This window comes from Phlebotomus papatasi, chromosome 2 (genome assembly GCF_024763615.1).
Source record: "Phlebotomus papatasi isolate M1 chromosome 2, Ppap_2.1, whole genome shotgun sequence".
In the NCBI taxonomy this organism is placed as follows: Eukaryota; Metazoa; Arthropoda; class Insecta; order Diptera; family Psychodidae; genus Phlebotomus; species Phlebotomus papatasi.
Genome location: NC_077223.1, coordinates 135,431 through 152,866, shown reverse-complemented (window position 1 = coordinate 152,866; position 17,436 = coordinate 135,431). Strand labels below are relative to the sequence as shown.

Here is a 17,436-nt window from a genome sequence, read left to right as displayed (position 1 = left end):
TTAGAAAAGCCTTTGAAATGACATGTAACTATTATTTCTCGAACTCCACAAAGATATGGATCCTTCGATTTTGAGATATAGATTTTGAGACATCTTACCCCCTACGGGGTCGTTTTTTTAATAGAATTTTTTCCAGCCATTACCAAGACTTCAGACTAAACCGCCCAAACGGTTAGAGATAGAAACTTAGGACCTTCAGGTTACCTCAGAAGTCATCATTAAAATGCTCCTCATTTTTCCATCTACACCACACCTCACCATCCCTTCTAAAACCATGTTTTTTTGGTGATAGCTCAAAAACGTATCGTGTAATGTTTATCATTTTTGGGTATGAGACGCTCAAAGCAGAAGTGGACTGTTTTAATGCGGGAAATGCATACAAAGGAGACCACCTCTGCTCTGAGCGTCTCATATGTTTTATAGATTACCCAAGTGAACATTTCGTCCTTATACGAAAATACCCTTCAAGGCCAAAATTTAAAATGGTTCTAGAGATCGAATATCTCAACCAAATATGGTATCGTATTTGGGCTTATTGGAAAATTATTGGAAATACTCATAATTTTGAATCGGTTTTTTTTGTTTATTAACCGCAAATGATCCGGTTGTGGACCAATAAATAATTTTTATTCTAAAATCAATTGTATCACTCCTAAGCTATTTAGAGTGATCTTAGGGTGGAGTAACCACTTATCGCCACTTTTAGGAAGAATTGAAATTAATTTAATTATAATTTTTAAATCCTAATTATAAAGTAACTTAAATTTGACACAAAGTTACTTAGATATGTTATCTATAGATATATCAGACCAATAGTCCCTTAATTTATCGGTGGATTACTTAAAAAATATATTTTTATTAAAAATTCAAAAATAACCACTTCTCGCCACCCACTTGAAAAGGTCCAAACTCAATTAATGTTGGACAATATTATTAAAAAGTATATTTAGTGTTGCTTTTTCTTCCTGATATCCTTTTTATTACTCATATTATATGATTTTTCTTCGATTTAACTATAGATGGCGAGAAGTGGGTCACTGGCGAGAAGTGCTGACACCACCCTACTAATGGAACGCTTTGTTACCCCCTTTTCCTGATAACTTTAATAAATATCTCTTAATATACAAGGGGTTACGTGGAACAAAAAGACTGGAAAACATGGGAAAACATCATATTTTCTCAAATTTTGTTTTCCACATAAACAATTTTCATTTTTATTTGAGTTCTTAAGCAAATAAAAGTACAACATTCAAACTATATTTTCTGAATTTTTCATTTAAAAATTTTTGGGACTTAATTTTCGGATATTAGGTGAGATTCTTAACAATCTCACCTACTATAATCCTAACAAAATTTCATGTCGTCCGATCGACCTCAAACTTGGCCAAAATGTGTTTCGCCACTTCCTGATCACGAATATATATATGGCTATTTTACGTTCCCGGCCGGCGCGGCCGGCCCGGCCGCTCTTTGGAGCTTAATAGCTCCTAAACTAAAAAAGATATCGACTTGCGGTTTTCGGCAAAGGTTATATATCGGGTGAAAATTGCAACTTGGTGCATTGACCCCCCACCCCCCACCCCTCCTTCCGCCATTTTGAAGACCCCCCTTTTTTTGTTTTCTCAATAGCTCCGCCCCTATGGCATCGAGCGGGCTCAAATTTTAGTATGTTATAGCTGGGCCTTAGAGCTTTCCATCAATACCAAACTTAAGGTCCCCAGACCCCCCTGACCCGAGCTATAAGGGTCCAAAAAAAATTTCTTAAAATGGCCATAACTCCGGTTCTAATTGTCAGAATTTAAAAGTGAGGGCTTTTTGGAAAGCTCTCGTAAAATGCCACTTCCCCTTCTAACATCACAAGTTCATAAAACCACCGCTAGGGGCGCTTTTTTTAAAAAGAAAATTTTTAAATCTTATAAGTTAAATAACTCAAAAATCCCATTGTGCATCGGGCTGAAATTTTAGTATGTTGTAGCCGTTGATTATACCTATCAACAAAAAAAACCTTAAGTCGATCTAAAACCCCTGACCCGAGCTATAAGGGGTCAAAGTTCGAACATTGACCGGCCTCTATCTCCGGTTCTAATTAACATAGCGACCTAAATTTTACCTTTTTGGTTTCGTCTCAATGAGCACTTTCAGATGGAAGTTCAAAAAGTCACCACAGGTGGCGCTGTGATAGCGTCAAAATTCATCGAAATTCAAAGTCACTTTTCTCAAAAACGGCATTGTGCAAGTTAATGAAATTTTAGTATGTTGTAGTCCAGTCTAGGACGTTTCCAAAATGGTGCGTATGTGCGCTGTGGTTTCAATAGAACCGGAGATATGAGGGGTCAAAGTTCACGAAATTCAAAAAATCATATCTCCGGTTCTATGTGACCGATTTTGATGAATGAGGGCTTAAACGAAAGATCTTACCAAATGCTACAACTTTCTAGAATATTTGAACTTCGTGGGACCAACACCAGGGGCGCCACAGTCGAAAAACCAATTTCAATATCACATAACCTCAATTATCTCGACTGTCGCTGAACCGATTTTGATGATTACTTCAACATAATTGTAGAGCACATTTGTCTCTACATTTCGTCCATACATCATTTTCCGATCAGGCTACGCTATCACTCCGATTTTGCCGTTTAAGTGTGAAAAAATTGATTTTTCCAATAATAACGCTTTGAAATCACTCAGATGCCAATTTGACTGCCCTCTACTCCACAAAGACACTTAAAATAGGGTTTAAATGGAAAGTCCCCGCAAAATACAACAATTCTTTGATATAGCTGAAGTTCAACAAATGACTACTTGGGGCACTTTGGATGAAAAAAACAAGTTAAGAAACAAAAAACCTCGCTTATCTTGGCTTCTGAGTAATCGATGAGATCATGTTCTATAGGAAAATTATAGAGTACATTCTGGTCTACATTTCACCCATATATCACTTTTGTGCCAGTTCATCCAAATCCTTGATATTTTGGTTTAAATACAAAATTTGTATAATTTCACGAATTTGATTCAAGATAACTGAATGGCGTCTCCCAACTTCAACTCCAAATCGAATTTGCATGGACTCCGAGTTAGCTCACGTTAAGAATCTCACCTACATAAGCCGGTTAGGATTATCTGTCCCTTTATTTTGAAAAAACATGGTTTTTCGTGGACAAGATTTCTCAGAATGTATTCATCAGAAATCTTAAAACTAAATATTTATTATTAGCTGATGAGGTACATTCGTACTTAAACGCTAGATTTATTTTACTGCTCTAATTCTATGGTCAGAGCAGTATATGTATATAATCCCTCGATTTTTCCACCCCCCAAAATCTCCACCTTTCACCCCCTGGAGACCACTTTTGCCAAGAAATCCTCACGTTTCAGACGATTTCTGAGAAATGTCGTCACGTTTTTTGTCCTTCTGTCGGTCTGTCCGTCCGGCTGTTGCCAGCTCTAGAGGCCAAACGGTTAGTAGATAGCGACTTGGGACCATCGAGGGACCCCTCATAAATCGACCCAAGGATCGTTAACACGCCTCTTATTCCCCCCCCCCCCCCCAACCCTCCCGCTCACCACCAAAACCATGTTTTTTTGGGATTACTCGAAAACGCGTTGTGCAATTTTTTTTTCATTTTTTGATATGTTTTAGAGATTACCCAGGCGGACATTTCGTCCTTAGACGAAAATACCGTTGAATAATCCTAATAACGATTTTTCAAGGTCAAAAGTCAAAAAGACACTAGAGACACTAGTTTGAGATCGTTGGAAAGGTCTTGGAATTTCCGATAAGGCGGAACCAGTTCCAATCGATTTTGAATCCATAATGAACCGGTTCGTTACCGATACATAATTTTTTATACGAAATTCAATTAAACTACTCCTGAGGTGTATTTTGGGAAATATTTTGAGTGATTTGTAAGTCGGTACAAATCGGTTGTGAATCGGTAATGAAGCGTTTATTTAAATAAAATTTGAATTTTTGCCAGAATTTTATACAAAAAAATGTTTCGGTGTATTTTACACCATGTTTTGTCTTGTAAAATAAGTTGTTGTCAGGATAAAAAATCTACAGTTCAAATACGAGTTCAATTCATCAACTAATAGAAAATACTTAGTTTTTTGATAGGGGAATCTAGGCATGGTTCGCACAGAGTGAACCTTCAGCGATGTGAAGTTTCTCTTCATTTTCAAAGAGCTGACTTACCATTTCTCATCTCGTCTCATGAACTTAATAATTATCTATCTTATAGCTAAGAAATGACGAACTATCTCTTGTAAACAAAGAGAAAATTGTGGCGTTGTTTGAAGGTTTACGTTGTGCGAATCATGCCACCATTCCCCTATTAGACTCTGAGAAATCTAGTCCACCGAAACTATGTAATTTTTCAAAAACAGTCTCCAAAAATTAAGTCCCAACGGCTGAATTTTTAAAATATTGAAATAAAAGTTTCAGAAAAAAGTATATATTTAAAATGTTATACTTTTATATTATATGCTTAAGGGCTCAAATTAAATTTTTTGTAATTTTGAAATATGCTGTTTTTTCTTAGAATGCGCTACCCACGTAACTCCTTAAATAATTACATTTAAAAACGAATTGATACACTTATAGTAGCTAAGATTCTTTACAAGATACTTTGTATGTATTGCCTTGTGTAGTATAGTATTTTTAATTGTAAAACTCGAAATGCATTATATATTGATACATTAGAAATTGAATTTTGGGAACAAAATTTAATTCGTGATTTAATTTAACAAAATATAATTATTGATAAAATTTAATTTTGTGTAATTTCAATAATAATTTTAATAATTATTAATTATTACTTTAATTTATTATTTTTAATTTAATATAATTTTGTAGGTTTTAACTCTTCACTTACAAATAGGCCGATAAAGAATTTAAAAAACTAATCTCTAATTGGAGCCCATTCACCGAGTTACAGATATTTTAACTATTTTGATTAATAAATTTGCTAACTTATGATTGCATTTTTGAAACATGTTAGTTCTTTTTCTAAGAATTCGAGCTGTGAAAAATATTATGTTTATAAAACATATTTTTTCAAATCTCGATTAAATGCAGAAAGTGTGTAGTAAAATTCTTAAACTCTGTTCGTAAATGTAAAAGTTAACTCATTTTGATAATGCGGTTTTTTATTACACAAGACTAGGATTGTACTAGTAAGTGTTTATTTTAAGCACAGTTTTGACACAATACATATTGTACCAAGTGTAGTTCGAACTTCGTACTGTTTAAATTTTAGAATTGATTTCGCTTTGCATAGAATTGCCACAATTTCTGAGTGCTCTCAGAGCCTTTTCCATGAAATACAGGGGCTGTATGTACTGGTTGGCCCCCTTTTGAAAAATTCCATCAATGGTGAGATATCTCACAGACAGACTATCCTCTCGAAAATGATTCAATTACACAAAGTGACGTATAATATTGACACTGTGATGGGTAAACAATTGCCATACATTCTCGTTTTTCATGCAAAAGCCAACCCCTCATTTTCCACCCAACAACATGTCCTCTCTAGCAGAACATCCCTCTAATTCGGCAAATTTTATATTCATTCGCGATGCGGTGATCATTTGTGGATAAAAAGATCTGGTCACACAATGAAGCATCATGCGAGCTCTTGCCATCTGTCCTTTTGTGGGGATGGAAAATCTCAGGAGGGGGACTTTTCACCCCGGAAAGTCCTCATGTTGCCAAATGCATCGCACAAATTCATTTAATTTACACAACAAAGAGATTGATTGTATGACTCTCTCAATAAGGGGTTTAATCATATCACTCACCCTCCATTTAATCCTTTCTAGCACTGAATCCCCTTTTTTTCAGAGACTCATTTTTTCCGATTAATACTCTCAAATTACGTGCCGGGATCTTCCAATAATTTTATTTATGAAGCACTAAATGGGTGGTTTTTTTTACTCAATTGAGCTTCATTATTTAGTGTTAAAGAGAACTATGGTTCGATGTGCTTTTTATAATTTAGAACACGAAGGGTTAAGGAGTCAATTATCTTTTATTGGAAGAAAGTTTCTTTGAAGATTCTGGTGTTGCGGATTGCGTTGATTTTTTTAATAATAGGTGGCCAACACAATAATCACACGTTTTACACGTGATTTATCATTTGGGAAACCATCTGATATTTTAACATTATTATTACCTTGCAAAAGAACTGAGCTTATTTTCAACTTCTAAATCGTGAAAGTAGAGCCGGAAATAAATCATCCAAAAATATCGTTTTCGGTTATTGTTTCCCTCTGAAATACATTGACTTTTTTTCTCCCCAATTCTACTAATAATGTCTTTTGATGGGAAATAGTGCCAAAATAATTACAGTCTATGGCAAAAAAGTGGAATAACAGCAAAAAGTCTAGGGTGATCCAGAGACACCGTCGAGAGATCCTAAATTGTATACGACACAATAATGAGCGAATGACGAGGGGTGAATGGTGGTAATGACTAGTTTCTGGTTTGACCGAAAACCCCTGATCAAGGGGAGTGTCACGCAGAAAATATTTCTCGCCGCAATTCCCAAAATAAAAAAGGAAATTCTCAACAGAAAAATCTCCATTTAATTGGATCAGAAATTTTTGACCTGAAGCATAAAATTTCCATGCAAAGGTATTTTTCTTACAGACTCAAACAAGCAAAAAGAAGAAAAAGCGTAAATTGGTGATCTCGTTGCGTGGTTTTCGGTTTTAAATCATAAATATCATGATAATTAGAGACGTCAGGAGAAAATTGTTATTTAAAAACCGAAATCCTTGACAAGGGTTGGAAGGACTGACGATACTGGGAAAATTAAATATTACCCACCATTCTGACGAAAGTGTAAGAAGTGTCAAAAGAAGATGAGGCACAGACGAGAACACTAAAAACCACAGAGATTGCCTACAAAGAACAGCAAGTCCCAAAGGAAGATGGTTCTGTGGTCAATATAATTTTCAGCATCTGGTACTGCTGCTCCATCAATTCAAACCTCTATGCTTAATCACAATATGAAGAATGGTGAAGAGACAAGATGAGGAGCTAAAGAACCAAGAAGATTAAACGTCCAAAAAAAATGTGCAAGAAGTGTTGGCAGAAGAGCACAAAAAATAAGAAGTATAACATCCGCCACTCGTTAGTTCGCACTTCGTGCCCTCTTTATTTTCGGGCCATGGAGACGCAACCCCCATTGAGTCAGAGGTTCGGGATCTCGTGTTGCTTAAAAGGAGGCGACACTGATGGAAAGAGGAGTGCTACACTATGATTAAAGTGTCATTTCCATTATTTTCAATTTTCTTATGCGTCACATTTTTAATCTGGGCAACTTCAAACGCCATCCTCCGCGTCTGCATGCTACAGACGCCACTGAGTGCCAAGAATAAGATCTTTCAGAGGGTGTGAGGAAAAGATAGATCAACCCCCTCTTAAGTGAATGTCGAGGAAAAAAATGTGAAAAGGGTTAACGCCACTTTGACACACAATTTACCCTCGAGTACATCCCTCGTGGCGGGCAGTATAATTAAAAATTGATGAAGGTTCCAAACACCACCCACTGCCCTGCTTTGGCAATCAATCAATCATGCAACAGAAGGGGCTAAAAGATGCTTGACTTAATTCAATTTCAGACGCCCCGGTGGAGACACCCTGCCCGGGTACAGGCTGAGAGTTTTCAGGAAAAAAACTTACTCTCAAAGTCCTGTTATGTCCTGGTTTTAATTAAACATGCCAAAAAAGTATCTAAAACTCAAACCACTCAAACACCGACATCATCATAACCCATCAATATCTATTTCTACCTTATCGAAATTCGGTTTTGTAATAATTTATAAAAAAATTAATGTAGGTTACGTAGGGTACAATAAGGCAATTTGGAATTGAACCTAAATTGGAATTTTGAAATCTCCTCACAGTTTCAGATGGAAAACGGAAAAGAAGACCAGGGAAAAACACTACACTCAAATGTATTCCTTTGTGGTATTTCGTTTAGTTAATAGAAAACAGTGTAAATGGCCAGTGATAAGCAAAGATAAGTTTATAGTCGCTGAGATTCTCTATAATTGGGTTGTCATAACGGTTGTACTACTCCATGAAAGCTTTCCAAAACACCAAAGTTTTCGAATTCCGATAAAGAATCGGAGATATGCCCAGAAAATTGAATTTTTGATCTCTTCTAGCTCGGGTCAGAAGATTCGGGGGGGAGCTTAATTTTTTTATGGAAATGTCTTAAGCCAGCTATAACATACTAAAATTTGAGATCGATCGATGCCATAGGGCTGAGTTATTGGAAAAAAAAAACAAATTTGGGGATATTATAAAATGGCGTAAGGGAGGGGGGGTGATCTGACACTCTATTTCTAGCGGCCCATCGATATATAACCTTTGCCGAAAACCGCTTGCCAATATCTATCTCCATTTTCTCTCCAGAAGTTGTTATACGACGAACGGACGGGACGTCCACGAAAATCCGATTTTAGCACACATGATATTCGTGTTTTATGAGTGTTAAGATGTGTAAATCCAAAATTTGGGCCCGATCTGACGAGGTTGGATTTCACCTGTGACCACAAAAGCTGAGATTGTAAAAAATCTCTGCTAAAATATAAATATTCGACTTTAGCTCCGATTCAAAGTCCTTTAGAAAATTAGATTTATGCCGAGGGTTAGAGGAAATGGTAAGACAGCGATGGTCGTAAGGGAGACGAGCTTGCTTTGCTTTCTGAATATACAGGGTCCCTGGATTATGCACCTGTCGGGATTATACAAGAATAATTATGCAGATTTACCTAACATTGGGAACCAATTTGTAAAACCATTTGAGATGTACTCCTAAATTTTGGAAAATAAATCTTGATGTAGGGTAAAATTAGGTAATTTGGAACTATTCACAACTTAGGACACTTAAGATCTTCTCAAAAAACGTTTAAGAAGAAAAGGAACAGATTTCTTCCAAGCTAAAGTCAAAGTGGGAAATTCGGTCTAATTTTAGTGCTTAGGAGACTTATTAGAAAAAATTAGACCTAATTTCCCACTTTGACTTCAGCTTTTATTCATCTGCGGTCGAAATATAGCAACAGATTTCTTCCTTTTCTCTAAAACAGTGAGAAAATCTCAAATGTCCCAAATTGTAAATGGTTCCAAATTACCTTATTTTACCCTACACAGTAAAAAAATATTACAACTAAAATAGTGGGTAATTTTCTGCATCACTATTATAGTTGTAATATTGGAAAACGTGTAATTTAAAAAACGTGTATTTTTGAGCGTGTAATTTTTCAAATGTGTAATTTGATCCGTGTAATTTTTAAAATGTGTAATTCTAAGCGTGTAATTTTTTGAACGTGTAATTTTGTTCGTGTAATCTAGAACGTGTACTTTTTCGTGCGTGTAAAAATGAAATTGTAATTTAAAAGACGTCTAATTTTTAAGCTCAAGATTTTTTTTAATTTCAAAATTCAATACAAAAATATTAATATTTCAGTCATTTGGATGTGATGAGATCGTTTAGGTTGTTGCACTTTTCTGGATTTTCCTGATGAGGCTCAGCACTCTCAAATTGAACGATTTTGTGTTTCTTTTACGGGATTTTGTGCCCTCTGGATCCAACTTTAACAGATACTTCTGTACGAATTCCAATGTTTGGGAAGCTTCCACAGGATAAAGTTTGCAGAATACAAATATATCTGCAAAATACATCGTGAAAGCTTCCCAACAGCAATTTGTTTCCTGCAGTATCTCGTTGTCGTATAAAATGGAGAATTTTGGTGGTTCATCTGCAGATAGAAAAATGATTAATACTTTTAACTAAATTGATTTTTATTCTATTTACCATTTTCCCGAATAGATAATTCGGCACTGCCATTTCCTTCACTTCTTTGATAAATGGCGTTGACATTTTCCTTGAAGTATTTACCAATAATTTTTAACAGTCTTTTTGGCTCATTTTCTGTTATCCTGCTTGGTGACTGATTAGGTGGGTTTTCTTCGATTGCAGATGAGTCAGATGGGTCAGACGAGTTTTGTTCTCGTAAGATATTTGTCGAGGGCTGGACGTGGCATGCTTTCTCAATCACGCCCTTTTTTTGTGCCATTTTCGTTTTAAGTTGCGAAATATCGCACCCAGTGATCGCAGTAAAGTGGCTACACACCCCTTCAAAGGTTTTCAAAGTAGGCCACTTTCTGACGATTTCCGGGATTGACATTTCTCCCTTATTTATCGCTTCCCGTTCCTGACCATATTGATCATTTGGTTCAGGAGCATTGTTCAGATTACCGCATCTTAAATTAACATTCTTCCTCAAGTTTTTCACTTCTTTGTGATAGTTCTGATCATTGAACTTCCCCATATGTGGCCGGTTTAAGTAATTATTACGGTTCCGGAATTTTTCGGCTAATCCAAGGAACCCCGCTCCAATAAGCTCACCATCATCATCCTTTTCCACAAATGTGTCAGGGTACTCCCTGCACATTTGCATCGCAGTATTATCAAAAATTCTTCGGGGAATGTATACCCCAGACTTTCTTATTTCTATGACAACCGCATGAACAAGAGCGTTCATTTGAGGTGTGCTAAGTTTTTGTTTCTTCCTGAGGGCATTTAGGATGCCTTTCTCCATCTTATCGTATGGAATTTTTAAATTTTCAAAATTCTTAAAGGACTCGCGAATGGCCCTCTTCGACTGGACGTTGACTTGTGCTGATGATGGAGTCTACAATAAATAAAAATCTTGTATATAAAAAGTAAATATTATTTGGAAATAAACTTACATTTTCAGTTGTGTCCTCTTCCACATCATTTGATGGTGGAACTTCTGATATTGGGTCCGTGTTACTGACGGGACAGATTTCTGTCAATTCCAGAAAATCTTGTGGCATCTGGAAAACTACTGGATTATTTCCTTCATTTCCACAATCAGTTGCGATACTGGGTATACTTGTATTTTGTTGCATCTGAAAATTTCAAATTGAATTACTGATAAAAATTTATGAAACACTCATTGCATAAGTTCTTATAATTTAATTCACTAATAATAATTTATCTTAAAGGCTTAATTCAGATTTAAACAAATGTAAAAGAAAATTAAAATAACAAAACTTAAAAAATATATATATTATTTTCACTTCTTCATAGAGAAATTTAACATAAAGACCAGGCATTGAAGTTAGTCGAATTAATTAAAGAGATCATCAGTATCAGAAAAATAAATATAAGATAACTAAATTATGTAAATATAGAAAAGTATATTACTCGAGATGAACATGAAGGCTCAAAGAATTCAGGTGGCATCCAATGTTCTCCTTCTCCCAATGCAATCAAAATCTCGTTTGATTGCATTTCTTCCAGGAAATCGTCATCTTCTATCGGTGTTCCGCATCCACAAAGTACAATGGAAATAAAGTTTCTTTCAAATTTATTGTTTGCAGCGCTGATTAGATCTCTTAGAGTCGGTTTTGACTTCACCATTCTTTTTATGGTATGATCCCAGTTAAAAATTTTAAACCACTTCATGATGGTTTATATCCTGCTCCTTTGGCTTTATTGGCTAAAAATCCCCCCAAGCTTAGAATCTTTAACAAAAACATATTTGCTTTTATTGATTTGGCAAACGATGCTTAGAAAAAAGAATTTGTGAATTAATTCCACTAATTGTGACAAGTTTTAAAGGAGATAAATCAATAATATCTTCCATTTTTCTTATTACTTTTCCTTGATCTTGTTCTAAATATATTAGACCATTTTCGTGATTTTCAAATATTTTGAACTTCATTCCAATCAGTAAGAAATCATCAAAGGTCTTCAAAACAACCATTAAATCAATTCTCATAACATATGCTTCTCCAAATAAATCTCTTTCAAGAAATACATATTGTTCCGCTTTTAATGTAATACCTTGGAATGTAAGCGATTTTGTGAAAAATACGTTTTCATAGTTGACTTTTGCATTTCTCAATATAATTTCTTCACACTCTAAGGGCTTAATATCATTTTTTCTTGCAGTAATTTGCACTGCATTATTCCACATGTTGTCACTAAGCCATATGGACTGATGCCTTTGGTGTTTCTCACCGCACAATTTGGCAACATTTTTATAATTGCGAGCCGAATTTACACAATCCTTAAAATATTTATGCTTGCTCTCAAACCTCAGCGTCCAAAATGAAGTTAAGGGACCAAACTGTCTGATCAGATATGTGTAATGGTTCAAATAATGGTGTTTTGGTTTAAGAGGCTCCGAAAACAAGCTATGCCTGTAATCTATATACTCTGAAATATATAATTTTAATTCACCTCTTTGAGTTTCAGATATTTGTGGCGCAACAAGAATATCAACCAAATGCTTCAGAGTAATTATCATTCTGATGTATGGATCAGTGGAAAAATCTACTTTAGAATGCAGAGGTGTGAATATAAACGGCAATATTTGGGTTAGGCACCAAATATCATATGCTCGACCGGAAATCTTTGAAAAATTAGGCGTTATAGAAATTGAAGCCTTTAAGTTTAATATTTTAAAATAATACTTGATACTGTAAGTAATATTTTTGAATGTTATCCAGTTTATTGCGACGGCATGTTTAAAAATAAGCAAGATGTCTTTTCCAATAATCCCTTCGAATAAATCATGGGCAATACACGGGGGCATACCGGGTGAATTAATATTATAATGCATTAGTTCATTAAAAATGGTTTCAAATTTTACTCCTCTCACACTGTTTGATTTATTCTCTGTTAATTCATTTAAATCGATTATGTGTGAGTCTCTTGTTCTTAATGGAGCTATAACATGCGGATTTGAAATGAACTCAGATCTGGTCACATAGCAGTATCTGCAAAAATAGATAGACGTAGAAAAATTTTCGACATATCCTCCAACTTGATGGCTGCCCAAGTTGTCTCCTAGAATCGCAAATATTGACCCCTTCAAATTATAGTTTTGCTTCTCATGTTCAATATTTATTCCATCGGATTCTAAAATTTTAATATCGTTTACAAGCTTCTCAAAAATTATGTTGGACTTGAAATATTTGAAATCAGACTCTTTGCAAAGAGCTACCAAGTGCAAGTTATTAATTTTTGCTCGGTGCGACCTGTGTGTATTTCCCACAGACATATAGACCCCAACCAACTTGTGCTTTGCCTTTGCACTTTTCAAAGGGTCACATACTTCGAAAGAATCTTGATACAATAAAAGTTGAATATTTTTCAAAGCAGGATCCCAAAAAGCATTTGATCTGCATATTTCGCCATCGTTTAAATCAAGATAATAGGAATCTTTCGTGTTTTTAGATGAAAAGTATTCATTCCGAAAGAAATTGTTTTTAAACAAAGTGAACAATAATTCTAGAATTGGTATGTAAATATAGGTAGCGGTACTTCCATCTGCACGTGTTCCTAAAAACACTTCATGTGGTTTTATGAGGCAGTCACTTTTTGAAAGTTCCTTATTTCGAGAATATGCACTCCGTAATAACCCTGAATCTGAATGGAATAATGTTTCAAACAATGTCTTTTCAGATTTGAAACTGTTACATATCTCCTCAATTTGGTGTATATTCAAACCGTTTTCTACCAGTTTCTTCTTAAGGTCCTCAATCTTTTGATGTTGGTCTAACTCATATACTGTGGAGAAGGAATTAATTATTGTATTGAATGAACTTGATGGTATATTTAATTGCATTTGCAACGAAACAAAAGAATCAAAAAACTCTCGTATGTTTGAATTATCATTGTTCTGAGATGCATTTTCGGTATCTTCTACCAAGTCAGGAACGACTTCATAAGACTCTGATAGCGGAAAAAGGCTTGTGACATTTTCGGTTTGAGTTTTTGATAACGTTTTATGATTTCTTACGACATGGACTCTAAAAACATTCACATTTTTGAAGCTCATATATTTGCCACACTCAAAATAAAAAGGGCATTTAAGACCTTGCCTTCTTTTCAAATGCAATATTGCGTGTACTATAATTTCATGTCTTGAATACGTCTTTTCACAAATTTCGCATTGAAATGATTCTTGTAAATTTCTTGCAAATAAGTCCTTGTTTGAATGAATTCTATACTGGTGGTTTGTGAGCCTTAACTTTGTTCTGAATACTTTAGAACAGTACTGAATATTGCAGATATATTCGTCAGACATTACACCTGTTAAATAAAAATTTAAAAAAATGAATATAGTTTTTAAGAAATTAAACTTTACAAAATAATAGAAAATATTACAAAATTTAAAGAAGAAATTTAACTGAAGTAATAAGCTACAAAGGCAGGGTTTGGGAAACTGAGAAGGTCTTTTTCTCTGAGTTGAAAATTGTCCTCCACACTCGCAAATAAAGGGAATTCGGAAGGGACACTCGCAAATAAAGATTTTATAACAGAATCTTCTCAAAGTCTTACTTGATCTTCTGGCAATCACAGGTTGTATTGTTATATAATCCTTCGAAGACGAGGAGCGCCTCACGCGAAAAAAAGGAAATCATACATTCCGATAGTGAAAAATCCATTCGTCTAAATCTAAAGATTTGCACTTGTTACTTCGAGATCTTCTTGAATATTCTAAAAATCACATTTAGTGTTGTCACAGAGTCCTCTGAATACTAAGAAGTGCCCCACAAACAAGAAACACAAGAGAAATCACACGTTTCGGGAGTGAAATGTTTGGGTGGCAAAAGATTTACATTTGCGAAATTCTATCACAAAATCACTGGATGATCTTCCTGGATCTTCTAGGGATTGCAAGGTGGATTGTTGTAAACCTCTTTGAGGAGTGTTGAGCGCCCCACGCACAAAAAACACAACGGAAATCACACGTTCCGGGATTAAAATGCTCTGGTGGCAAAAGATTTCCATTTGCGAAATTTTATCACAAAATTACTGGATGATCTTCCTGGATCTTTTGGGGATTGCAGGGTGGATTGTTGTGAACCTCTCTGAAGAGCGAGGAGCGCCCCACGGGCAAGAAACACAACGGAAATCACACGTTCCGGGAGTGAAATGCTCCGGTGGCAAAAGATTTCCATTTGCGAAATTCAATCACAAAATCACTGGATGATCTTCCTGGATCTTTTGGGGATTGCAGGGTGGATTGTTGTGAACCTCTCTGAAGGGCGAGGAGCGCCCCACGGGCAAGAAACACAACGGAAATCACACGTTCCGGGAGTGAAATGCTCCGGTAGCAAAAGATTTCCATTTGCGAAATTCTATCACAAAATCACTGGATGATCTTCCTGGATCTTTTGGGGATTGCAAGGTGGATTGTTGTGAACCTCTCTGAAGAGCGAAGAGCGCCCCACGGGCAAGAAACACAACGGAAATCACACGTTCCGGGAGTGAAATGCTCCGGTGGCAAAAGATTTCCATTTGCGAAATTCTATCACAAAATCACTGGATGATCTTCCTGGATCTTTTGGGGATTGCAAGGTGGATTGTTGTGAACCTCTCTGAAGAGCGAGGAGCGCCCCACGGGCAAGAAACACAACGGAAATCACACGTTCCGGGAGTGAAATGCTCCGGTGGCAAAAGATTTCCATTTGCGAAATTCTATCACAAAATCACTGGATGATCTTCCTGGATCTTTTGAGGATTGCAGGGTGGATTGTTGTGAACCTCTCTGAAGAGCGAGGAGCGCCCCACGGGCAAGAAACACAATGGAAATCACACGTTTCGGAAGTAAAATGCTCGGGTGTCAAAAGATTTGGATTTGCGAGATTCTATCACCAAATCTCTTGACAATCTTCAAAGTTCACGTTTAGAGTTGTCATAAAATCCTCTGAAGACTGAGGAGGACCCCAAAGGCAAGACATTCGAGGGAAATTGCACATTCCGGGAGTTAAAAAGTCCGTGCGTCTAAAGATTTGCAATCGTGAAACAAATATGAAAATTTTGCACTAAGGTTACTTCGACATCTTCCTAAATTTTTAGGTATCACGTTCAGGGTTGTCATAGGGTCCTCTGGAGACTGGGGAGCGCCCCACGAGCAAGATAATCAAGAAGTACCACCCTGAGAATGAAATACGCGTGTCAGCAGAATGACTTGTCAAAACGGTTTTGTTTCACAAAATTACTCTGAAATCTCAATGTTTGACAGATGGACCACAGGGATTGGCATAGAGGCCTTCTAAGTACAAGAAGTGCCACAAAGACGAAAGAAACCGAAGACAATTACCGGAAGAAGCCAGAAGAAAAATGGGGTTATGACAATTCCTATTTTTGATCTTTTATGGATTCCCATTTCACATATTACTTGAAATTCTTTAGTTCTTGAAGAGATATTAATAGTACTTCGAGATATTTGACAATTTTTGATAAATTTTACACCAGAAAAGGGAAAAAATTAGGTATAATACTCACCCGATCTCAATGTGCTTCCTTCTTCTTCGAAAAAGAAAATGACGGACACATATTACACGTTATCATTACGCGTTTTCAAATATTACACGCTGTGTAATATTTACCACTTTTTTAGTGACACCGTTCCACTTTAATAATGGTAAAATTACATTTTTGAATTACACGCTGAAAATTTTTACACAAATTATTTTTTACACAAAATTTGCCATTTTAATAGTGGTAAAAATTAAAATTTACAATTTTTTTAGTGGTAATTTGGAAATTACACGTTATTTTTTTTACACGATTTTTTACTGTGTATATATATATATATATATATATATATATATATATATATATATATATATATATGCATATGGCTATCTTACCTCAGTCGAGCGCTGGTTGTGTGAACAGGTGATGGCGTAGGGAGACGGCGCGCTGGGCTTCTAAACTCCTTAATGGTTGGAAGGCGTGAATGTATCATTATATCAGATACCCTCTCCTTTCCAGTAGCATTAACTTTTGTTTGCCGATTCAAGTAGGCTGGGTTCCGTGGAATGGCACCAAGACAACCACTTGGGCAACTGTTATTGTGCCTGTGTAGAGAAATTGCTGAGGAGGCTGAGTTTTCGGAGCTTGAAGATGTACTGGAGACACCTTAAAAATTGTCATAAAGTTTGTTCTAAACGGATCTAAGGATAACTCAGACAAAAAACTTCTTCCTAGTACTGGGTATTAACTGATGATACACATCCTGCGAATTAGATTCACTGACCAGTGAATGACCAGTTCAATGATCAATGATATGCCCCAGTATGGTGACTTCAGATCAAGAAAACACACGAAATTCTTACTATAGTTGAATTCCTCAAATTTGAACATCTGACATTTTCCACTCCTCAAATTTGAACAATATTTTCAGAAAAACCGACGAATCTCATCCGCTGATTTACGCATGTCACTCGAAATTGCGTTGAAGAACACAACGCCCTTTACAAAACAGTGACCGGTACAGACAGTCACTCCTGACCTAGGCTTTAGTACTATGAGTCCCCGAACCCTGACCGAACCTCCCCCCTTATTAGAAGACTCGACAGGTATTTAG

At 35.9% G+C, this 17,436-nt stretch overlaps 2 protein-coding genes across 2 annotated transcripts in view; both read right to left on the bottom strand.

The window, feature by feature from the left end:
* Window positions 1-9,422: 9,422 nt before the first annotated feature.
* On the bottom strand, window positions 9,423-11,615 carry LOC129802025 (uncharacterized). The gene is made up of 4 exons (XM_055847563.1): window positions 11,250-11,615; window positions 10,769-10,951; window positions 9,831-10,710; window positions 9,423-9,774 (listed from the first exon to the last, which is right to left on the bottom strand). Exons 1-4 carry the CDS (start codon window positions 11,508-11,510, stop codon window positions 9,506-9,508), a joined length of 1,593 nt encoding a protein of 530 aa, XP_055703538.1. The 5' UTR covers window positions 11,511-11,615; the 3' UTR covers window positions 9,423-9,505.
* Window positions 11,616-16,712: 5,097 nt separating this feature from the next.
* LOC129802023 (uncharacterized) overlaps window positions 16,713-17,436 on the bottom strand; it is a 38,691-nt gene continuing 37,967 nt past the window's right edge. Inside the window, exon 6 of the mRNA XM_055847560.1 lies at window positions 16,713-16,988. Coding sequence (XP_055703535.1) covers window positions 16,714-16,988 — 275 coding nt within the window. The 3' untranslated portion in view covers window position 16,713. The remainder of the gene's footprint in view (window positions 16,989-17,436) is intronic.

What these genes read in the sequence shown, in the direction of transcription:
- LOC129802025 (XM_055847563.1), bottom strand. Translation starts at nt 11,510, where the DNA reads ATGAAGTGGTTTAAAATTTTTAACTGGGATCATACCATAAAAAGAATG. An exon ending in AGCCTTCATGTTCATCTCGA is followed by an intron (nt 10,952 to 11,249) that starts GTAATATACTTT and finishes TGAAATTTTCAG; the next exon opens with ATGCAACAAAATACAAGTAT. An exon ending in ATTATCTATTCGGGAAAATG is followed by an intron (nt 9,775 to 9,830) that starts GTAAATAGAATA and finishes TTCTATCTGCAG; the next exon opens with ATGAACCACCAAAATTCTCC.